Source organism: Lycorma delicatula, chromosome 7 (assembly GCF_047948215.1).
Source record: "Lycorma delicatula isolate Av1 chromosome 7, ASM4794821v1, whole genome shotgun sequence".
NCBI lineage: Eukaryota > Metazoa > Arthropoda > Insecta > Hemiptera > Fulgoridae > Lycorma > Lycorma delicatula.
Window position 1 is genome coordinate 112,880,123 of NC_134461.1, and position 25,791 is coordinate 112,905,913.

General features: G+C 31.3%; 2 protein-coding genes across 8 annotated transcripts in view; one reads left to right on the forward strand and one right to left on the reverse strand.

Annotated features, from left to right (window-relative positions):
- LOC142327665 (uncharacterized) overlaps window positions 1–25,791 on the reverse strand; it is a 233,589-nt gene that overhangs the window by 138,000 nt on the left and 69,798 nt on the right. For 3 of the 7 annotated variants that reach the window (XR_012757052.1, XM_075370891.1, XM_075370892.1), the window contains exons 1-2: window positions 22,182–22,294; window positions 2,809–2,922 (exon numbers count right to left, since the gene is read on the reverse strand). The exons of 1 other annotated variant lie outside the window; for it this stretch is intronic. The gene's annotated coding sequence lies outside the window, so the exon portion shown is untranslated. Of the gene's footprint in view, window positions 1–2,808; window positions 2,923–21,649; window positions 21,984–22,177; window positions 22,318–25,791 lie in introns of those variants that run through there. 3 more of the 7 variants (XM_075370893.1, XM_075370894.1, XM_075370897.1) reach the window with 3 other exon arrangements.
- LOC142328362 (dnaJ homolog subfamily C member 21-like) lies at window positions 22,849–23,433 on the forward strand. The gene has a single exon (XM_075372068.1). The coding sequence runs from the start codon at window positions 22,849–22,851 to the stop codon at window positions 23,431–23,433; it is 585 nt and encodes a 194-aa protein (XP_075228183.1).

The following is a 25,791-nucleotide window of genomic DNA, read 5'->3' on the forward strand; positions in this document are numbered from 1 at the left end:
ATTACTAAAACACAGCTAATAATTGAACAATAGAAAAGGCTATTTAAACCTAACTGTCAAATACTAGTTATTTTCGCTTACGTATCAAAGCAATTGATAAATAATTTCTATATCTTATCACATTATCAAATTTAAATACTATTCTACAGATAAAGTTTCACAGAAATAAGGTTTTTTTGCGATGGAGACTAGTTGAATTTAATTTTTTTTTTTTGAGGATTGGTATATAAGAACAAAAATTTATAATAGAACTAATACAAAAATGAATAAGTAGGACAAAAACAAAAATCAAAATTATAGGTGAAAAGCACAAATCACTCAATATGGGTAGAAAATGGCAACGTAGCATTTAAAAAAAATCCCTTTCGGCACGCCGGAAGGCGGAGGAGGTAGATTTCACCGGTGCTAAGGAGGGAATAAAAAAGATTTCCACCTTAAGGTTAAGAAAAACTTCATAATTACTCAATACGACGACAACGGTTGCATGTGAAAATTTTTTTTACATGTTTAGCATACAAGCCCCACCTTCTCACAATTCCTGCAATATTTTGATTACTTTGACTTGACCAGATTTTAAGTTGTCATATTTTGTGTATCAATTTGAAAATGATTGGCGCAAAATTACATCGTGTCCACAAGATAGTGTCCAATATATATATAAAATTTTGAACTGACGGTGGTTTTGGGGTCTGGGGATGTGAAACCCGAAGATATGTCGAAATTTTCCGGAAGTCAAATCATGGTCCCATTACAATAAGTAGCTTTCTCATGAAATCTACCTAAAAAAAGTGTTATACATCTCTAGGAGCGGTTTTACGGCTGACGATTGTAATATATCATATGCGATAATTCCTTCTGATTGTTTAATCGTACCAATTTTGCTTCAGTTACCGTTTTTCTTCTGAACCTAGTGATTTCACTCTTCTATTAATTTTTATATTTGTTTCACTTTATAACTCTCAAAAATGATCAAGGAATATACAAATACATAATTTTTTTGGGTGGGATAATGATTTGAAATGCCGATCAAAGTTTCAGTTCCGTTTGTTGTTCACGGCAACGCCTCATCAGTAAGTAGGCTCAGTATACATTACTATACATAATTGCATACTATAATTGGAGGTGTAAATATATTTGTCTACAATGGAATCCGAGAAATCAGTAATGTATTTGTTATTTGATGGGGGCTACACTATTTAGTTTTGTGTAAGCACCAGTACTTTTGCAAGTGGTACAAAGAACGATTTCAAGCAGCCACTCGTTTCATTACCGTGCTAGCAATAGATATCACGCAAACCAAAATTTACAACTTTTCTGTACCAAAATTGTCCAAATGAAATCTATACCCCCAAATTTGGGATGTCGGGAAAATAGATTTAAATGCAAGATGCGCACTACACTCAAAATTTAAAATCACAATTAGATTTTAATTGATTATACAAAGCTTATTTACAGCGTAGGCACATATTTATCACTTTTTATCTTTCTTGTTCATCTCGATTAGAATTAGACGGCTACGCTAGATAACCAAATCCCACATTTAAGGTTCTGTGTTGTTATGGGACTCATACAGGAAAATTTGTCGTGAGGAAGTGGTCCTCTGCTGATAGTAGATAGAACATACGAGAGCTACTCACGGGTATCTGATATCAGCAGTAAACGCACCAGTATGCATGCGATGCAGTTGCCGCTTGACTGTGCGCCACATTCTTGTGGAATACATAATATGAATGTATATATGATATATGCATTGTGGAATGCGATGTATATATTGTGGAATGCATATATGATATGCGGCTTTGTGTCGTGAATTTAAATTGCCCAGGAATTTTCGTCAAATACTTAGGCAAAAATAAAGAAGTTTTAGACCGGATGTTTTTATTTCTCCGGGGTGCTAATATTTTACATATTTTTTAATTCTGTTTTTCATATTTTTTTTTTTGTGTTTTAACATTTAGTGTAAGTTTTTTCTTTTATCTTTAAGTTTTCATTTTGTTTTATTTTTTTTTATTCTATTGGTTTTGGGTTTATATTACATGTTTTGTTTTCTGGGCGTTTCTTTTAAATTTTTGTGAATTTTCTTTTTACTTAGTTTTTAAAACACATACATCGTGTTTGGGCGATGATAACGCCGAAGCGTTTTTCGCCCAGAAAAAACCATATAAAGCTGATTTTCGAAGTCGAGAGCTTTAAGGTTCGAATCCTTTTAAAGGCAGTTGCTTTTATATGAATTTGAATACTAGACTGTGGTTACCGGTGTTCTTTGATGGTTGGGTTTCAATTAATCACATTGATAAAGAAATGGTAAACCATCCGTAAAACCTAACTAGAAAATTCCAAGGAATTGGAATCGCCAAGGGTCGAATACGATTGTTGCAAACATTTACTTATTTTTAATAGTTAAAATCTACAGTAAATGATAAAATAGTGTAGTCTTGAATTCTTATTAGACATTACTAAAGTTTGTTTTTACAGATCATTAAAATTTCTTAAAATATTTTTTAGTTTTTACTTTCATTCACACTCGAATAATTTTGTTTAAGCCATCAAAGTTTTATAATTTCATAAACTTGAGAAAATCGTTTGCTATAGTTCTAAATAATTATTTTATCAACGAATTTTCATAATTAAATCGGTAATTATTTTTGAGGTAAAAAATACCTTAAAAATAATGAGCTCGAAATTGAGGTATTCTGATGAGGTCAAAAATGATGATATACTAATAATCTATATATATACAACTAACGGAAAAGCCTAATTAACAAAAAAACAATTGAAAATTGATCATTCATCCAATAAAATACATACATTTTTAAATTATTCCAGGTTTCGAGCTATGAAAACTAATACGAAATCAAAGATAAATTTTGCTTTCCATTATTTATCCCAGTTTTTCTTATGATTATGATGCATTTAAAACGTCTGAAAAACAAGAAACTTAATTTTAAATCTATTCTGAGTATAATATGCCTAGTCTCATAATGAATAGACCGGATTCATGTGTATAACTATCACATGTATTGCGACCAGGGTTGCCAGTTTTTAGAAATGACATCGGGATTTCAGAAAGAAAATCAAATTCATTTTTTTTTTTTTTATTTATTAAGATAATCACTAATCCAATTCAAAGTTTTTTTCAATAATATAAAAAACAAAAACATAATACTGAACTGAAGGCACATGGCACACGCACTGAGACATTTATTCTCTCTTATTTCCTCTTTAGCCTCCGGGAATTACCGTTCAGGTATTACTTCAGAGGATGATATGTATGAGTGGAAATGAAATGAACTCTTGTACCGTCTCAGTTGATTGTACGTGTGGTTGATTGAAACCCAACCACCAACGAACGCCGGTATCCATGATCTAGTATTCAAATAGATAAAAATAACTGCCTTTATTGGGACTTGAACGTTGGAACTCTCGATTTCCAAATCGACATTTATTGTTAAATCCTAACCTAACTATTATCGTAATGGTAGTTGAAGCGTTCCGAAGTTTCAATTCATTTTTTTCTCGAAAAAAACTATTTAGTGTGCAATTTGTGGACAATCGGGAATTGGTGATTACATACCAATTGATTCCCTTTATAACCCTGATTTTTTTTGGTTTTTGTATGCCGTACTTAATTTTTTTTTTTTTTTTTTTATTAAGTTTGTACAGCTATTTTATTTATTTATTTTGTTAAAATTTATATAGCATTATAATTCATTTGTAGGACAGATGAACGGCACTTTTTTTAGTCGTAACTTTTGATCTATAACGACCGTTCCGGTTGTTCCCCGCTATAAATAAATTGAATCGATTCAACATTAAGTCAACATTAAGTGTCACAATGTTTTAGAAATTTCCATTTTTGACATTTCACAGGCAGTTAGTCAACAAAGTTTTGTGTTTTCAATCGTCGTTTGCAATGTAGTTAGTTGCATTTACTGTACAGCACAAGCATATATTTGTGGTGACATTCGTTTTGCCTCCTCATTTGTCTAGCAATCCATCCCTACCCATCATATGAACTGTAGTTACTAAACCTTATAGAGTAATACATATTCTTTCACAAAAAGTCAGTGATTTAATTTTTAGCCTCAAGCAAGCATCTTATCATTCAAATTACTGTGAGTCTAACAGGAGTAACATAGCTTTGTTGTAAATAAACGTTTTTATTTATTTATGTATACTAGTTACAGAGGAACAGTACGTGACATGATGTCAACAGTTCTTTGCAGAGATGCCAAGGCATCTGTCTGGCATGTAATTGTAAATATGTAGTCTTAAACAGTCTAAGGCCAACCATTCCTGAGATGTGTGGTTAATTGAAACCCAACCATAAAAGAACACCGGTATCCACAGTCTAGCATTCAAATCCATATAAAAGCAACTACCTTTACAAGGACTCAGACCTTAGAACTCTCGACTTTGAAAATCAGCTGATTTTGTGATGACGAGTTTAACCATTAGACTAACCCCTGACTGGTTGTTATTGAAGTTTTGTTTTTTTCTAAGTTTTCTGTTAAAATGACTTTAAATGATAAAGAAATAATCTTTTTTTTTGATAATAATGAGAATGAGTCGGATAATATTCTATTTGATGAATCTTCTTTAGTTAACGTATCTTAACCTAATCTTGTGTTAACTAGTTTTATCTCCATTGCTTTATTTAATCTTTATTGTTCATCATACAATGTTGTTGACCGATGATCATCATGCGATGCAGTTTTTATCAATTTTGAATCGAGAAAATATTGAGTAAATAGTACTTTTCCACGCGTATACTTTTCAAAGGTTGTTTAAAAGTGTCGTTTGACACTTTTAAATACCTCCTTATTTAAGAGAGTTGACGAAGGATAAACTTTTTGAACCAGTTAAAAAGAAGAAGAGCTCAGATAATATGGCACAGTGTTAGGCACCAGGGTCTGGTTAAGAGGGTGATAGAAGGACAGATGGAAGGCAGAAATTGTAGGAGAAGGCCTTGGTTGGAGTTCATGAAACAGGTAATGGACGATGTGAACTGTGATTTTTACTGGGAGCTAAAGAGTAAAGTACTGGGAGCTATAAAGAGTAAGATAAGCGAGAAGATTTGGCTGCTGCCAACCAGCCTAAGGGGTGTTTTGGCTGTAAAACAAAGAAGAACCTTTTAAAAATTACGATGTCCTGTTATTTTAAAATTTAACTGATTTCAAAGTAGTTGTAAGCAGTACTGATTCATTTCCTATAATAAAAAAAACTTATAACATATATGTTGCATTAGTATTCCATACTGTTAATACTTCCATACTACTATTAATACTGTGTACAATAAAAAATACTACTACAATAAACTTATAAATTGTGCATTTGTTTAATTCACTTCTTAAAAACTTAAATATTTGGTTCTTAATCGATACAGTAATTCCCAACATTTTCAGGTCAAAGAGATTAAGACAGAAATTTTAATTAAATTTAGTGAGGTCACGACAAGTAATGTATTATTCAAATTTTAATTGAAGTATAGGAAGGATAATAGAGGAAGTATAGTGAGGATACATATGGAAGTATAAGGAGTTAATTGGGAGGATAGGAGAAAAAGAATCTCGACAAACGAACCGTTTGTCGAGATTCTTAAAATTTAATAAAATTAAATAAAAATAAAACTTAATAATTTTGAAGCAGTTAAGTAATATTTAGAATTTGTTTATCAAATGTATGCATGATAATGCTGCTATAATAAGTATGAACTGAATAAAAATTAGTAATTACATAAAAGTTTTTATTGTTAAGTAAAGTAGATATGACTTTGTTAAAATAAATACTGGGTGAAGCGAATAAAAAAAGTATTTACTTTTTCCCGTCAATTACTGTATTTGGACCTTTTCTGATTCACGGTGAAACCGAGCAACACTTAATAGTTCGAAGTACTACTATACAGAAAATATAAGACAGTCGCAAAACTGAGGTTTGAAAATTTTAAGCCTCTTACCGAGACGCATATTGACAGTCTATCAGCAAGTACGTTTGTTGCAACGCCATACAAGGATTCATATACAACCTTAGCATGTTCATTGCGTCTTGTCAAGGTTTCCGGTAGAATTCTAACGTAGTTGCAGGAATTCAATAGCATCGTGTTCGTTTGTCGGAAAATTCTAAACATTCTTGTTAAACATCGGTAGCAAAATTAAACTGCTTTTACTGTACATGCACAAAACCAACTTAGGTTACCGGCTGCAATATATTAGATACAGATACTGAATTGAATTTGCATCGTTATAATAAGGAAACTTACTTTTATTTTATCCTTTCCGTTCGACACGTGTAATCTTTAAATAGTATTCCTCTATTGTTAAAAATAAATAAATTTGGTATTTAATCAAATAATCAGTGGTGCGCATATTCTATAGACATGTACCGGATTTTTAAATTAAATGTTCTTTACTAAGCCAGATTTCATTCAACTGAAAATTTATTTTATAGGAAAATATTTTTATAAGTTACTAACTATAAACTGGTAATATTTTTCTTAATGTTTATTTTAGAATTGTATTTTTTTTTTGTAGAAAATTTTGAAAATTTTCGTAATGGTTTTGAGTTTCTTATTTTTATGGATAATTTAATAACATAAAACAAAGATAAAAGGTAGAATGAAAAACAAAATTGATAATGTAAAATGAAGTAAATATTTTGAGATTAAAAGACTTAAAGAGTAGAACTGAAAGGGACTGAGAATTGAATTAACCATTCTAAAAACAGAACTCAACTTACTTTTTTTTTAATGTGCCTAATGAAGGGAAGTATTATTACTATTAAGTTAAATTTACAAAAGGAAAATACATTTATAATGAATGAAACCATTTTATATTTCCTTTCCTTAAGAAATAGAAAGGAAGATCTTGACTTAATTACAGTATTTATTTTTCTTTATATCATTCTTTTTGTTTGTTATTATTAAATGCTATTACTAGCAGTCAGCCAAAGTAAATACAAAAAGTAAATCAATATTTTAAAGTTCGTCATTTCCTGCCTTCAGACTAAAAAAACGACAACCGTGAAATTTCTTGCAATAGGTTTATTTTTATCAACTCTCATTCTATTTTGATTTCTACTTTCTTTCACTTTTTTCTACATTTTTTTTTAATACTTTTGTGTAATTTGTTTTTCTTTTTGCTCTTTAATTTCTTTTAGACTCTTTCATTATAGCTATCTATTCAAACCTGTTTTTTTTTAATTATAACTAAGTACCCCTTTTTTGTACGAACACCGCTTTTTTATAGCGTATTTAAAACGTCTAATTAAAACTATTTAATTTCATAAAATGCATAAAATTTTTATTAAGATATCCATAATATACAGAGTGTTTCAAAATTATGTTGCCACTCAATCGGGATGAATATGTATCTAACTATTAACCATGCACTAAACATGTACGATATTGAACTTTAGCCTTCAATTAGGACTAGTGTTATGCTGTTTATTATATGTTAGCTGTAATTGCTTACTTCTTCAACCACCAAAATGTAAACGATATGGGAACTTTCATTTAAATACACATTTCATTACCAGGAACATATTGCCATTTGAGTGGTAACATAACTTTGAAACACGCTGTATACTTACTTTAGCGTAATTTGTCATTGTTAAATGTTATTTTTTTATTGAACTTCTTCTATAAATATAGTAGTGTCATATGAAAGAAGTAAAATAAATAATAAAGAAGTAATAATATAGAAGTAAAATATGAAAATAATTAAAATAAATTGAAAATTGTACGATATCAGTTCAAACAATTTCACTGGGTGGATTGTAACCATCTAAATTTAAGTATAGATAAAATGTTGCATCCGTGCTTCTCATCTCAGATGGACATAACATTGCTGATCGCGTGAATTAATTCACTGAATTCTCATTAATGATGGTATCTCTGTTGCTCACAAATCGAAATTTCTGGACGTTCTATTAGATGATAAATTCTCATAAGGATGATCAAATGCATTTCGTTTGTAAGAAAATCCAACTGTACTGTTTTGTATTGAAGCGTCTTAATAAAACGCTAAGCTTGTCATAATTGTAAAATATTTATTATGTCAGCATATATCTTATCTTTATTATGTCAGTATAAATCTACGAGATTCACCACGAGAATAAAAAAAAACCGTACCTCTCACTTTACTGCAGATGGAACCGTTTTCGCTTTCTTTGTCGCACACTCACCTATTCGTTTTGGACTGCTGTTTGGTGTCTGGCGTTTGAATCCATATTTCATTTACTTATATAAAACTTCGAAGAAATTCAGAAGAATCGTGTTTAATTAATTATAAACACTCTTTAGAGGTATTCAGTCGAATGCGTTTTGGTCAACTGTTAACAAACGCCGCACCCGTCGAGCGGAAAGCTTTTTCATACCCAAAAAATCGTGTAAAATGTATTAGACCCAGTCTGTCGACATGTTTTTGATATCAGTAAGCTCGCTTACTTTCAGTTGATAATCATCTCATACGGCGTATGGAGTTTTGCAACGATTTCTTCGGTCGTAACGGTTTCTAGGAGTCCCGAGCTCTCATCTTCTACTTTTTTTCCCGTGAAAAACGAAGAATAATCCTTTAAAGTGGAACCAACCACGTTTTGCCCGTCTAGCTTATACATTTATGTACGAAGTACTTTATAACAGGTCGAACTACAACTTTATCCATTTTTCAAAAAAATATTAAGCTGGTTTGCTTTACTCGATCGCCACAAATGAGCAAATAAACGCAGCACGCATCTGAAACTTACACATACCATCTAAAGAATCATACTTAACAAATATTACAGATGTTTGGTTATAGTTACGCCATCTCTGTATCAGTCTGAGAATTATCCAAGAATACTCTGTAGCTACGGAAACCGGCTCTCCAATTAGATTATTTAAATAATCAAAACATTACTATTAACTAGTCGAGGTTAGCGAGCGTAGGTAAAAAAATTATTTTATTCAACATAATAGTTATTTTTTAGTGATTTTGAGTTGATTTGAGCAAGAATGATTGGGGGGTTAAAACTAAAAATTACCGAATGCTCTTCCCTAATGGAGTTTTTCATATGTGACAGTTAAAAAAAAATAAATGATAGATACAGCCAATAAATAAGATTTGCTCAGCTAGTATTTACGAATAATTTGATTTGTCTTAATAATGTGTTAGATACTGTTTAAATGCTATGTAGAAAAACGAATATTTAAGTTATTAAAGGTACAGCATTACCACAAAGATTTTCTTTAGAATTATTATCACAGTGATTTCTAATACTGTTTACCTAACAGATTAGGTGTACACCTAACCTATTAGGAGTTAAGTTACTCGTCCAGTATAACAGTATTAAGAAATCAACTGGTATGGGATGCTTATTATGACTGAATATTTAAGTTATGAGTGAGTTATCTCTCACAACCGTTACGATTATAAAACCTAACAAATATGCGAATAATATTAGTAGGAAATATTAGAAGAAATTCATACTACAGTCCATTGTATAATCAATAATTCTTGCTGGTGAATACAAAATATGTACAATAAATTATTACTGTAATGAGGTAAAAAATAATTAAACGAATTTTTTAATGTACTCGTATTCTCAGATAATTGATATCTTATCTAATTTTATATCTTATATTTTATATCTATTTTATATCTTATCTAAATCATACTACAGTCCATTGTATAATCAATAATTCTTGCTGGTGAATACAAAATATGTACAATAAATTATTACTGTAATGAGGTAAAAAATAATTAAACGAATTTTTTAATATACTCGTATTCTCAGATAATTGATATCTTATCTAATTTTATATCTTATATTTTATATCTTATCTAAATCATACTACAGTCCATTGTATAATCAATAATTCTTGCTGGTGAATACAAAATATGTACAATAAATTACTACTGTAATGAGGTAAAAAATAATTAAACGAATTTTTTAATATACTCGTATTCTCAGATAATTGATATCTTATCTAATTTTATATCTTATATTTTATATCTATTTTATATCTTATCTAATTCATACTACAGTCCATTGTATAATCAATAATTCTTGCTGGTGAATACAAAATATGTACAATAAATTATTACTGTAATGAGGTAAAAAATAATTAAACGAATTTTTTAATATACTCGTATTCTCAGATAATTGATATTTTATCTAATTTTTAAAGTTATAATAGTTTAATAATAAAATATTTTTGTAATATATTATTTATTAATAGAATAAATCAAAATTTTTATCTTTATCAAATATGATTAAGTCACGTAATCATTGATTTAATTTTTCCGATATATTTTCCTTATTTTTTATTGAGTCCATAAAATTGTTATAATTCTTATATTTATTGCGTTTATACGGTGATTTAGTTACAAATTATTCTTTTATATGACTGAAAATATCAATAAAATACTATTCTGAATTTTATTTTAAGTTGTAAAATATGTATATATGCGCTTTTTCAAAACAGATTAAATTTTATTCTCCGGTTATTTTAGGTCAATACGATACTAAAAAAAAAAAATGAAGAATTTTTAGGTTTAATTTCCTTATTCTTCAAATGAATGAGTAAATCCCAGTACAATTGGATATTTTAAAGTAAAACTCTTCAATAACGAAAGCTTTACGATACCTCTTTCTCCCCCTCTTCAATTTTTGTATTCTTTTGATTTAATGCTACATGATATTCATGCAGACGATATTCATCGTTAGCATTGTGTAAAGATAATGATATCCTAACAGTAAAGATAATCTTGAGACAAACATTTTTAATCATTTTAAAGAAAATAGTTAAGAAAAGACGTTAGAAGAATCTTTGAGTTTATGATATCACGGCAAAAAATGTTCACACAATCATTCAGGGACGATTAGTTACATAGCCATTTACTTTAAATAGACTATAGCATAGCTGTATAATATAATAAACCCATATTTTAATCTCGTTTGGGATAACTTCACCGACTCCGCGACTATCTCGTACTGAAATATCATAGATTAAACACGGTTGTGGTACGTAACATTTTATAAATGAAAACGTAAGTTAAATTAATGTCTGTATATTACCAAAATTGTTCATATTTACAATATTTTTACGTAAGATATTCGAAGTGAGCACTTACACAGCTATGCTCATCATATTCAGTCGCAATGCCGTTGTTCTCAATCCCATCGATTCTTGTTGAATGTTCGCTTTCAGTCCATAGACAGTGTCGGGATTTGATTCATAACTCTTCTCTTCAAATAGTCCCAAAGGAAGAAATCGCTACGAAAACGTGAGGCCTGATGTCCTCTGCTGATAGCTGTTATAGAAGCGATATGACCGGCTTTATTGTATCGTTTAATATGTGATATTTTACTACATCTCGTTGGAAAAAGCCGTATTCTTTTTCGTGATTTATTAACTGAGCTCATAATTCTTCTAAAAACTATACGGTAACTTTTGTATGATTAGTCTGGTCAAGAAATATTGCCCCCTCCCCCCCTATTCAATTGTCAGAAGTAGCACACCATCACACCGACAGTTTCATGCTCAAACATTTGGAGAGGATTTTCAGTCATTCAGTACCTTTTTTTTTTTTCCGCCTCTACTCCCCTGGGCCGGTCCGACTGGTTCGTATTGCGCCACCCAGGGGAGTGTCTGGTAAACTCTAACGAGCCTCCCCGCCTACCAGCTGAACGTCCGGCATGGTAGGTCGGCTCGCCGGTGTCAGCTCTTTTGAGTGATTTTCTGTTTGCCCATTTGGTAACCACGACATACCTCGAATAGCCGTAACGTGGCACCGGGTCTTTTCTTACTCTTCTTCTTCATCAGAACCTATCTAAACCCTAGGAGTCCTCAGTGGATCATTGAGAACGACACACCTCAGCGTGCCGTCTCTCACCACTGAGGCTGTCCACCCTACCCTATTCTACACTAGTAACCTAGTCGCCTTTCATCTATATCCTTCTCTGTTAATACTGCTACTATAAATTCCGTAACCTTCTTCCAGTTTATTTCGCTCCTCAACATGTGCTCTAGGACCTCTTCTGGGCTCATACCTATTATGCCACAGTTCCTTCTTTTAATTGCCCACCTCTCGCAGCAGAAAAATGTGTGTTCTGCATTGTCAATTCTCTCACAGTACATACATTCTGGACCTGGCCTTCTTCCAACACGATGGAGGTACTCATTGAAATTGCCATGACCTGTAAAAAACTGCGTGATATGATAATTTAACTCACCATGTTTCCTGTATAACCATAGTGCCAGATCTGGAATCACTCCTTCGTGCGTCTGGCTGGTCCTCCTGCCATCTATTTTGCCATCTATGTCTAAGCCTATCTTTTGCTTCATTTGCTTCGAGGCCTTGTGCCCTCTCGACTCTATTTAGGGCCATTAAGTCTATTGGTAGAACCCCAGACAACACGCACAACGCCTCATAGGAGACCGTCCTGTAAGCTGAAACAACCCCCAGCAACAGCCTCATATGAGTACTAACCAGTCTGTTCAAATTTCTTTTAACCCTGACTGAGTGCCACCACACTGGTACTGCATATAACATCATGGATGTCACTGTGGACGCTATCGCCCTTCGCTTAGAGGGTCTTGGAGCTCTCTGCAAAGACATTATTATATTCAAATTCTTAGTCATCTGTTCACCTTTGGCACATATGTCTATTATATGCTGGGTGAACCGGCAATTCTTCTCATAAGTCACACCCAGGTATTTAATCTTTTCGACCTCTGTTATTTGTTGGTTTCCAATTTGGATGGCCGGACGGTCTAAAATTCTCTTCCCTGTGAACATAATATATTTACATTTCTCTTTTGCCAGCTGGAGTCCCCTCTCTTTCAACCAATTATCTATCGTCCGTAACGTGTTGTTAGCACTCTCTTGTACATCGACAGTTGTTTTACCCTTGATGAGTATCGCCAGGTCATCTGCATAGGCAATTACTTGTACCCCATACTGATAGTCTAGTCTTAATATCCCATCGAAGGCCAGTATCCAGAGTAAGGGTCCCAGTACAGAGCCCTGTGGGACACCACCATAAATATTGAAACGTTGGCACTCACTCTGCGTGTCCACCAAGCATTCTCTATTTGAGAGGTATTCCCCTATCTGCCTTCTTAAATAAGGACTGATACCTTTTTCCACTAATGCCCTATTTATTGATTCCCACTTGATAGAACCGAATGCATTTTTTACATCTGTCATTCAGTACCTGGTGTTATACAAATTAACATGCCCAGATAAATGATGTTACGTCTTGTGAAATATAAAGGAAAAATATATATCTATCCACAATGTTTTTGAGAAACCTGTCAAATAATTATGACATTTCGGTTTGTCTATTTTTTCTTAACTTATTGCAGTGGTTCACTATGTAATTTAAAATTTAAATAAACAAGAACCTTATGGTAACCTTTTGTTAAGATAACTTAATCCGCAGAAGGTTTTCTTTGAACACTGGCTGGGGCTGTTGAGTCCTAAGAAAAAGTCATCTGTTTCGTTTTGAGTTTGAAACTGATATCCTTGTACTCCATTTTTTAACCAGATCGTGTATGCTACTCTTTGCGGAGGTACCGGAATTTGTTAATTTTTTCCTCAAATATTTTTTGAAAGGATCCAGAACCCACATAAGCTTCCACTTATTTGATCGAAGAAAGAATTGAAGGCCTTTCCTCGATCGAATAAGGCACTTTAGGAAAACACAACTGCATACTATTCTGAACTAAACATGAACAGTTTAAAACTGACAACAATAGACGAGAGTAGTAATAGTAGCAGTGTTAAAGGTGAAACTTAAATAACTGCAGTTGGAAAAGGCTCGATTCGATTAAGATGCTCACATGATACAAAATCATGCCACCATTCCTAAATTCAAAAGATATTTTTAATGACATTTGCAAATTGTTCATCACAATCCTTAAAGTGATTAACGCTATTTTTAAAGAAACCAGCTCTGAACTGACGACTGGTGTGCGTACTACAGTAAATATCAGATCAGATTAAGTAAAGTAACAAATTAATATGCCTCTATCAACATGAAACAATGTATTTATATGCTAAGTCGAGGAACATTTTTATGTTCAGTAAAATATACCTACATATTTCTCTTTACTTTAACTAATTATCTTTTTTAAAGCAGGGCTAAAATTCTGTTCATCTTATGCGCGTGTGTGTATGTATATACAGATGATCCCAAATTGCGCGGCAATCTCTCGGGAGATGATTCTATAGCAAAAAATTTAACAAAAAAATCTTGTAAACATAAATCAGAAAACGATTCGTTTTCGGCTCGCGAAATATTTAGCCCTTCTTTCTGCGACCTTTGTAAAATTCTTGGGATACAAATCGAGGAATAAATTTGGTGCTGCTTCCTTATGAGTTTTGATGTAAGAAATTGAATACAAGTTTTTTAAACAATTAAGTTTACTGTCCAGCATTTGAATATTCGTTTGAGCGATATTTGTACTGTTACTTATTCGGTCAGTTATTCACACTGGATGATAGCACAAATTTGTTTTCATTTGGAGAGTTAACAGACATGTTGTCAATTTAGGTTAAAGTAAATAAAAATGGATTGGCTGCCGTGTGTGAAAAATTATCCAGATCGAAGAGTACCAGATCGTAAAACATTTGAGGCTTTGTGGAGGCGAATTCGAGAAACAGGTGTGCTATAAGCACAACGATTCAATGCCGGTCTTCCATCATAGCTGCGGCCCCACCACTCTCTGGCTCTAATAAATTTTTAATTCATGTCGACCACCACCTGGAGAAGACCAATGAGAAAATGGAAGAAGTTCCCTAGCCGCCTCAACGTGGGACCTCCCAGCGATGCCAATATCCCCGCCGGCCGCCTAGCTGTCCCGAGCAGCAGGCCTAGCTGTCCCGCCGAGGGAACCGCTGGACGCGGACACTACGTTCCCGCTCCAGCTGGCTGGGCTTCAATCGCCCTGGCCAGCGGACTCAGCAGCAGAAGCCGATCCAGCGTGGTATCGCTCGGGGAGAACCGCCTCAGCCGCGCCGGCGAAAGACGACCGACACCGTGGGGCTCTGGGATCCACCACTGCCACGCTGTAATGGAGACCCAACTGCCGCTGAGGGGAAGCCCAGTCTGATTCCAATGGAATCAGCCGCAACTCCCCGACTACAGCCAAGTTGACTTCGCCGGAGACTAGCTTCCGGACCCCAGCTCTTCTCAGAGCTAACGACAATAACGGCCCTTTTCAGGACTACCACAAGGTTATTAATTACAAAGAGCCGTCGAAGCCAATCAACGACAACAACAGCCCTTTTCAAAGCTACCACAAGGTTAAGTGCCGCATGCCGTCGACTCCATTCGGCGACAAAAGGTAATTAAAAGTTTTATTAGTTTATCGGTAAATTAACAAAGTTATTTTATTCCAAACCTAAAAAATGTATTTTCCGACAAAACGTTTTTGTGTTTAACCCATTTTTTTAAAACCTAAGTGAGACAGGAGTCTGGAACTACTTTTATTCATTTTCTTAGACCAAAAACCGTACTAAAATTCTTGAAGTATAAATCGAGGGCTAAGTTTGGTGCTTCCTTACGGTTTACACCTGGCAACTTGGAGGTTGCGGCTGACTGAGAGCTGGCAACCAATTTTTTTTTACATTCTTCATATCATTTTCGTTCAAATGACGTTTAAATAATTCACCTAAAAAAATATAGTTGCAATTCGTTAAAATAAATTAATTACAATATATTTATTTAAAGGTAATTTCGGCTAATTTTTGCTAGGCAACCCAGCAATAATGTATTACATTATCATTAATCATTCATTTAAATCGAGTTTCATTAAAAAAAAAATAGATACTGTAGAAATCAACTGCCGGATTTTAGACTATAAAGTTTAATATTAGGAATCACAAAGGATAAAGTGATAGGGGATGATCAGGGACAGTTGTATGTCGGTTAGTGCTGGACGTACAAGGAAATTATACTTGTACAATTTTTGAACTTATTTAAAAGTAAAGTTTTGTATAATTTTTCCAAAAATATCAACTTTGTTGAAATTTTCTTGGTTACTTTCAGTTTTGGTTCACGTAATTGTACAAGTAAATTATCGTTATCATTAAATTTTTGAGTTTGGGTCTCAAAATGAAAAATGCTGGAATCTTTTAAATATACGTATCCATTTTTTTCTTTTTTGTAATTAGAAACCTAGTAATCTAAAACGTTTTAAAATGGCGCGTACGCTTGTATTTAAATAACAAACAGAATAATTGGCCGTTATTTAGTCTCGAATACTGTTTCTTTTAATGTTTGTAAGAAATGAATGGATTTTTTAATAGTTTGTGATCAGGCCAGACAGTTTTTATTACAAATATTAATTAATATAGCTATTTAACGTTAAGGATCTGTATCGATATTCATTCATTTTTATTTCGGCTTCCCTTTCTACAGCTAAAATAATGTAGTCATTAAATAAAAACAGGTGTCGTAAGGTTGAATGAATATTGGTTGAGAATATTAAACCTACCGGGTCGGTCTAGTGGTGAACGCTTCTTCTCAAATCTCAGCTGATTTTGAAGTCGAGAGCTCCAGCTTTCAAGTCCTAGTAAAGGCAGTTACTTTTATTTGGATTTGAATACTAGATCGTGGATACCGGGGTTCTTTGGTGGTTGGGTTTCAATTAACCACACATCTCAGGAATGGTCGAATTAAGAATGTACAAGACTACACTTCATTTACACTCAAACATATCATGCTCATTCATCCTCTGAAGTAATACCTGAACGATAATTCCCGGAGATTAAACAGAAAAAATAAAGACGGTTAGAATATTAAATTCGCAACTACTAAACATCTGTAAAATTTGAGAATCTAATATGAAGAATGCATCTATTTATAACAGAATAATAGTGAATTATCCAAATTACAAGTACTAATCATTATTAAAAAAGAAAAACATTTGTAAGGTTGAAATTAAATAAACTACTTTTATATTCTGTATGTATACAAATTACAAGTAGATCGCATAAAATTTTTGAATTGCTTTAAATGTTTCTATCTAAAAATATATACAAGATTTTGTTATAATTTTCGTACCTAACTAATAAAAATATCAACTTGATCTTTGGCAGGTGTGTAATCTTCACGTGAATATCTAAAAACCAATTTTTAAAATTTGACCTTGAAAGGGGTTAAAACATTAAAAAAAATTGTCAAACAATAGTTGCAAATTTTCTCCATTTCCGTCTATATTAAACGAGATATTTAGTAAATTTGGATTTGCAAATACTCTTCAGATAAATATCTTAACCATTTTCGGGATTTTTTTAATTTCAATTTTTTAAAGGGGCGACGGTATACAGCGAGCGACTTAACTAAGACAGCCGCTTCCACTGTTACTCATGTGCGACGCCAATGGCTGCGCCTGCCTATTTGACTATTCCATATTCCATACTTCACTGAAAAACATAAAAAAAGATTGGCCGCGACGGGAAACGAGTTATGTCGCAAGTAACTAAGAACGCAAATATACTAGCGTTCCGGAGGCAAGTGCTGGCAGTCGCATCGCACATACACTAACAGTGGCTGTGTTTATTGAACCACCCTCGCACCCCTTAAAAAATCGAAATTAATAAAAAACCGAAAAATTCCTTTTAAATATTTATCCGAAGAGTATTTGCAAGCCCAAATTTAATGAATATCTCGTTTAGTAGTCGGAAATTAGGAAAAACTTGCAAGCATTGTTCTAATTTTTTACCTTGCTTTACCACTTTCAAGGTTCAATTTCGAAAAATCTAGAAGTTTATTATTAGATATGTACACGAAAATTACGCACACCAAAAATCAAGTTGATATAATTTTTCCAAGAGATTTTTAAAAAAATATCGAAGTTTCAGAAAAATTAAAAATCCATATTAATCCCTTAAACTCAGAATTTCAGAAAAATTAAAAAAAAAATCAGTTATTAGATATTCACATGAAGATTACACACCAAAAATCAAATTGATATCTCTATTGGTTACCAAGAAACTAAAAAATAGTAAATCTCATTATAAATCCATTTTAATCCTTTAAACTCAGAATTTCAAAAAAATCTTTTCTTACTATGTACTTACACCGTAATACGAACATGTATACAAATTTTCACTAATTTATCTTCGGTAGTTTTTGCTGGGTGTTGTTGAATAAGTCAGTCAGTCAGTGGTTCTTAAATCTCAGAGCCGTACTTCCAGTAGTTTTTGAAAAATTTGAGGTAAAATAATACCCGGTTTATTATGTTTGACGTACTTTGGTAAATGGGGAAAAAAACAGATAGATCTTTAAAACTTGTAGAAAATTGTGGTCCCTAAATCCCAGAGCCGTATTTCCAGTAGTTTTGAAAAATTTGAGGTAAAATACCCTGTTTATTATGTTTGACGTACTTTGATAAATGGGAAAAAAGCAGATACATCTTTAAAACTTGTAGAAAATTTAATTCTTAACAAAATGGTATAAAATAAGTTGAATAAAACAAATAAAACTTAGAAAAATTTCAATTTTGTTTAGAAACCGTACAGAGTATTTGGGACTAAATTTTATTCAATTTTTCAGGTCAAAACCAAAAGAAATTATTAATTCTTTTCCTTAATTAACGTCCTAAAAATTTGAGTATAACCCCATTTCACTGGAATAGCCATATGATAAGACATATGTTTATATGAACTTTTTCCATTATTTTCACTAGTAGAATAGCTTGTGAAAGTGTCGGGAGAACTCCGTGACACATTCTATATAGAAGATAATATATCTCCTAGCTTTGCTGTAATTTGCGATTGCATAGGATAAAGGACCATCAAAACAAATCCTTTTTTTTTTTGCAAAAACCTCAAACAATATTGAAAATTTAGTATTCATGTAGATGAAAGGAAATCTTTAAAACCCATGAGCCCTACTTATGAATTTTAGATTTTTTATAATTTCTCTATTCATTTTCATGTAGTGACTTTAAAATGTTATATGCGGTAGTTTTCAAGGAAGATGGTCAAATGGATCCCAGATTATTTTAATAATAATGATTTTTAGTTGTTATTCTTTAATAGTATAATTTTTATCATAAAAATCTCATTTTGGACAAGTGAGGTCAAGTGGGATCCAAAATAGTTTATTAAGATTTTTCTGAATTTATACTTTTACTTTTTATTTGTACAATCAAACTTTATCTACAAACTCCTTTCTATTGATCTTTTCTTGATTGTTATAATCAAATCTTTTAAAGTTTTTTATTCATTTTATTATTTCTTTCATTAGTTTTTCTGTTAATATAAATTTAATTTTATATATATATAACTTTTAAACAATGACCCTTTGAAGCTGATTTAATATCACCTTCAAAGAGACATAGACTATTGTTAATTGTCTGCACCTAATACACCTGACTAATCATAACAGCTTTGATTCATCCAATGGTTAAAATCATTCTGATGTAAAAGCTACCACATTTTTGAAAAAGAGGCATCATGCTTTCAAACTTTTTCCTAAAAAAAAATAGGTTCCTAAGAAAAAATGTATATATACCTAACACGGTTGGAAATTATTCATATAATTAGAAAACTTACTAAATATCTTGAGCACAATAGTGTTCATTTTTAACATTCCCATGTAAAATTACCAAATATTCTTTACAGAATATTAATTTGTAAAGAACATCTTTTTAAATAATACTAATTAAAATATAATTTAAATATCCTGTTACATCAATGATCTGAGGCATAAATATGCATTTATGAACATACATAATATAATTGTACATGAAATGTTCAAATAATTTTCAGTAATATCTCCTAAAGTTGTTTTTTTAACTATTTATGACTTCACATTTACTATTATTTCAATTTCTTTTTAATTTTTCAACCACTTCTAGGCTATTCTTTTTATTTTAAAATTGTTAATTCTGTGATGCTGCTGCTCTGATTACAGTTTTATCATAGTCCCTATATTTCCAAATAAATGGTAAGCTGTTTATCCTTGGAGTTGCACACCTTCATTAGTCAATACATTTTTTTTCCTACAATGTTTTTTTTTAGAAAATCTTTGAAAATGTGATCTTGCCTATTATTCAAAAGTGGTAAATATTATATCATAATGATTCTAACACACAGATTACATTATATGTTTTTATGTATTATATACATAATACATTATTGTTTAATGTACTGATCAAAATGAAATATTTATTTGATATTTTATACAATTTTTCCTCATTATAATTCATGTGACCTACATGATGTACCTGATATTTTATTTGAAAGATATAGAAAAGGTAATGCAAATAATGTTACTCTCTCTTTGAATAATAATGTTCACAATGGCTTAATCTGTTTGTGAATAGATTATAATGAAGAGGGCTGAATATCCCCTACATTTCAATAAATCTACTATGCTGATTGATTTATTGGTATATTCAGCTTAGAGAGGAAGCAAACAAAACTTGCTTTTCACAACGTATCTGAAAGAGGGAACATAATTTTTCTTCAGAACAGCCATACTAAATTCAAAACCCCCAAACAGGGTCTGATTATACCCTTAGGTTAGGTTGAACGTTTTATAGTTCAACCTATAAGGAGGTTGGATATCTCCTTTATGTGTGGACTGGTTGTTCTTTATAGATCTCTGCACCTATTCTACGTGGTTATTTATTCCCACAGGAAGAAAAATGAATTACAAAATGAACTAGTAATGCGATATTCTATATGGATAAAAATTCCTCAATTTCCCAAGGCATTGCAAGTAGGATGGCATTTACAATTTGAATGGGCTCATGAGCATTCTTAGGTAGGGTTATTTGTCTTTACAATGATTTCTCCAGATTATACTTCCTTTCTTACCAATCAATCCTTTTTCTTATCCTTATTCTCTTCCCTCTCTTGTTGGATACATACTGACCCTGCAATGTTTTTCATGCTGAGAATATCAGAACTTTATGTTCTCAATATCTGTTTATCAATGAATCAGGTAATTCTCTTTCCTGATCAATAGCTGCACTAATGGCTGAAATGTCAGACTAAACAAATACAGCAACTATGACAAATTCTGGTACTTTCTGATTACACGGAGGCCATCCAAACACAGCGCGCTGTGACTGTTAGGTTGAGGTTTGTTTGCTAAATACCCAACAAATTGAACGAATGTGGGTCAGAAAAATGACTGAACAAAAAACAGAGGCGTACAACTCAACACTATTTGGATTCGTATCTGGCTGAATACATGCAACGATCGGCAACTGGTTGCCACTTATTCAACAAACTCCTCGGTGACATCGTCAAGTTTTGGGACTGTTCAAGCACAAAAGTAGTTTGAAAAATTTTGAAATATTTTTAATATAAATAAAGGCCTAAACTGTGTGTATATGTTTGAGTTTTTTTAAAAATATTATTCTTCCTTCTGAAAAAAGGTGGCTTCCGTTTAATTAGAAAGTACCCAAATTTATGTTCCAGTTTACTACAAAACTTGAGCCTGCATAATAAATAAACTTTAAAATTAGATAAATTTGACTATTCTTCATTTAAAGAACATATCAAATAAACTATCTCTGGTGGAAGAGACAATAAAATGTTCTTCAACAAAATTACTAAATATTCAATCATCTTTCATTATGTAAGCATTCCATAGTGGAATATATAATTTCACTTTGCCCATTCAAATTACTCATACTAACCCAGAGGGAATGTAATACTGTATCACTCTCCAGGATAAAATAAAATCCAGCTCTTGCCAAGCTTTCTGGTGTTATAATGTTTGATTTAGGCCAGGATTCAAATGACTACAATCTTGCTAATTCATTTTTCTGATGCATTGTTCTCAAACTGCAAGTTATTTGAACTTAAATGTCTCTTCGAATTGGTGACAAATACTGAAATCCCGTGAAAGTTGGTGAAAGATATCAAAGAATCCAAACAGAAACTGGCAACAAGGCTGATAAACTATTATTACTTCTTTCCACACCTTCAATAGCAATATTTCCAGAACTGGCAGGATTAACGACGAATAGGCAACGAGGATCAACTGTGCCTGAAAGTAATTCCATAGATAGTAATTATTTATGGAAACCGATTCTGTAGGAAAAATAATTTTTGATTAACACTATTAGTTCCTTAGATAGTAATTATAATTAAGAAATGCAAATAAAACAAAAAGGATACCAGACATAAAATAACAATGCGAAGAAAAAATAAAGAAATAATACCAACTTAAAATACTACAACCGTAGTATACGTGATCCCAAAACTCACGGCAAAGAGAGTAAATAAAAATACCGCGTACTCTGAAAGACAAGGGGTTAACCTAGCACTAATAATCTAAATAACAACTATACATAATACCTACGTCAAGAAATACACAGTAAAAAAAGTGTTTTACATATTCAGCTTAAATGAATATTTGATGTAGAATCATTAAGTATGCAATTAGTAATACAAAGTTACAAATATAATGGTTAGTATTTAGTAAAACAACAAACTGATACAATTGTTTATTACATAAACAGACTTCTTTAATTTATACGATTTATTGCATTTTACTTCTATCTTTCTTTAGTAATTTATTGAAAACGTGATTAATACAATATTCCACGTGGACATGTTTATGTTGCCTGAGTCATTATTTATATAGGTTATACTTTACTTAAAAATATAATTTTGATGCAGTAATTAACGGATAATACGTTATCCGTGTGTAATGAGTTATTTCATTAATTCGAATGTTTAAATTTTTATTAAACGACAGTTAATTATCTAGTTATAGCCGTTTATGTTAACGTCTTTTTTTTTAAATAAAAGGTTAACCTTAATGTATTTCTGGTCATATTGTATTCAATTGTTTAGATGAGTTAAAATGAATTTACTGTGCAATAACAAAATGAGATGCCACTACGAAGTATTAAATGTCTCTAGATATGCTACTTTTAATGAAATTAAGAAAGCTTATAAAAAATTGGTGATAAAATGGCATCCAGATAAGAATTTGGATAATACAGAGAAAGCTACTGAAGAGTTTCAGTTGATTAAACGATCTTTTGAAGTTTTGAGTGATCCACATGTAAGAGAATGGTATGACAACCATATGGATGCAATCTTAAGAGGTAAAGTTAGTAGTCAATATGAATGTGATAATTTTGATGTTTACCAATATTTTGCATTATGTTATAAAAGGTTTGGTGATGATGAGTGTGGGTTTTATTCTATTTATAGAAAATTATTTAATAAAATTGCTGCTGAAGATTCTAAATATCAAACTGAAGAAGAAAATAATGATTTTAATATACCAGATTTTGGTAAAAGCAATAGCTCTTTTGAAGATGTAGAATGTTTTTATAGTTATTGGCAGAGTTACTGTACAAAAAACCCTTATGATCCATATGACGTTACAATAGCACCTAACAGAAAACTTGCCAGAATTGAAAAAGAAAATAAAAAGATTAGAGATAAGGCTCGGAAAACATGAAATAAGGAAGTAAGAGAATTAGTTAATTTTGTTCATAAAAGAGATAAAAGAGTGCACGCCCACTCTCAATATTTTCAAAAATTATCAGCAGAAAAAGCAAAAAGATCAGAAAAAAAATGTTGTGAAAAAATCAAAGAACGTGGAGCAAAACTTGCTTATAATAAAGAATCTGAGGAAGCAAGATTTTCTTCAAATTTTAAAAAAGAATTTCAGGTTATGAAACCCAATCATGCCTCAGAGTTTGGTGAAGAAGAGTTAGATGAAAATCTCAATGATGAAACAACTCAAAAAATTTTAAACCCATTATTGACATGTGGAAAAGAAAGTAGTGATGAATTTAATTTAAGTAATTCTAAATGAAAATTTCCAAATGAAAATTTATATGAGGAAAATATTAGTGTAAATGGAGAGTTTATGAAGGATATAGAAAATAGTTTTGCCGAATTAGTTGAATTATCCAAAAAAGGAATAGATGAAGAAAGTGTAAAAAGTTATTCAAGTTATGTGATGAGTGGGATGAGATATTAAATGGTGAATGTGAAGAAGAGATATCTGCCACACACAATTCTGATGTTTTGGATGACAAAAAAAAATTTTCATTGATGGAAACCCTTTTCAAAATTTATAAGAAGAAACAAAAAAAAAAAGCATATTTACAAAGTTTGAAGATTGTGATGACTTTGATCTTTCCTCCATACGATCTAAAAAAACAAAAAAGAAACATTAAGTTGTAATGTTGATGTATTTCGGGGAAAAATTTTAATTGAAAGACAAATGTGAGTAAGGAGAGTCAGTTCTGAAATATGTTCTACAGAAGATAATCGTATAAGTAAAGAAATGAAAACAAATAACGCATTAAAACATACTGCAGCTTGTTCAAGTGCAAATAATGATAAAGTTAAAACAAAATAAAAGTAACATTTCTGTATGTAGTGTAATTGATACTGATTCATCTTGTGTAATTTATAAAGCTACCTTCCTATCAAAAAATAAACTATTTCACCATTTAAATGAAATAGTCATAAATAAATTTATTAAAAATGTAATAATTATTTATATTAATGCAATAACTTGTTTGTATATGTCAATTTTATGAGCTGTATTAAAATTAATTGCAGAAATAATTATTAAATGTGAATATTTTTGTTGAAATTTAATAATCTGTTTTTTTTTTTTTTTTTAATTACAGTTTCACTTTCTATTTAATTTTTAAGTATTTTCACAATACTTTATCATGGCATAAGAATATTAAACTTTTTTCTTTGAATTTGTGAAAGCACTAACATGAAAAAATAGCTAAATGCTGGTTTATCAAACAAAAATGATGGGATTTAAAGAATGAGTTAAATAAAAGTATTTATTTATATTGTTTTATTTGTCAAATACTCCATCTAAAAAAGTTTTGTTATATATTCAATAAATTTCAATATGCATGCCCTTCATCGCTTGGCAAATGTCCAATCAATAATCAGTATTAAGCTTCTCCCCATACATGATGTAATATAACTTCTGGTATGTTAAAATGGGATAGGGCCTTCTTGGTTTGTCCATCTATCTGTAAATTTTTTATTCAAAACGGGGCAAATAAATTCATTTGTGTGAGGTGCACTATCTTATTAGAAATAGATTTGAATTATCCAGATGAGCAAAATTATAATTATTGAATAAACCAAAATAAAAATGTTCATTAATAGTATTTCAGAAAATAAAAAAGGCTCAATCACATGAGTTTTCATTAAACCACTGGAAGCATTAACTCAAAATGTGTTGCGCTTTCTCAAAATTTAATCTATTGATTTACGTACTAACCTATAATTTAATTATCACAGAAATATGATGTATATGAGTAAATATATATTGTAATAAAATGTTTAGTAGTAGTGAATTAACAAAATAGAACCAAAATTTTTTTCTGTACCAGGTGATTTTTATTTCTTGCAGTCACTTAATTTTAAAAGTTTATGAATATTAGGTTTTATGTAGAACTTAATGAATGGTTATTTTGGATTTGCAACTCAAGGCTTCAACAAGTGATAGATTTATTAGGACTTCTGATTGCAAATTGTCTAATTTATTTAACACATCTTCTGATGTTAGTGGCTGTACAGGAAATTTTTTTTGAAAATAAATCCTGTTTCTTTAAACCAGTTTCACTTATTGTTTTCACGGGCTTACTTCTTTTCAATTGTAAATCTACACATATTGAACTAAAATTATTGACTTAAGTTCGGCATACCAAAAAGACACTGTGCTTTTTCTTTAACAGTAAACAAAGAAAGATATCTCAGCAATAATACAGAGACTGATGCAATGATTAAAATGGCTGTTACACAAACTTTTCAGAGGGATACTTTCAGT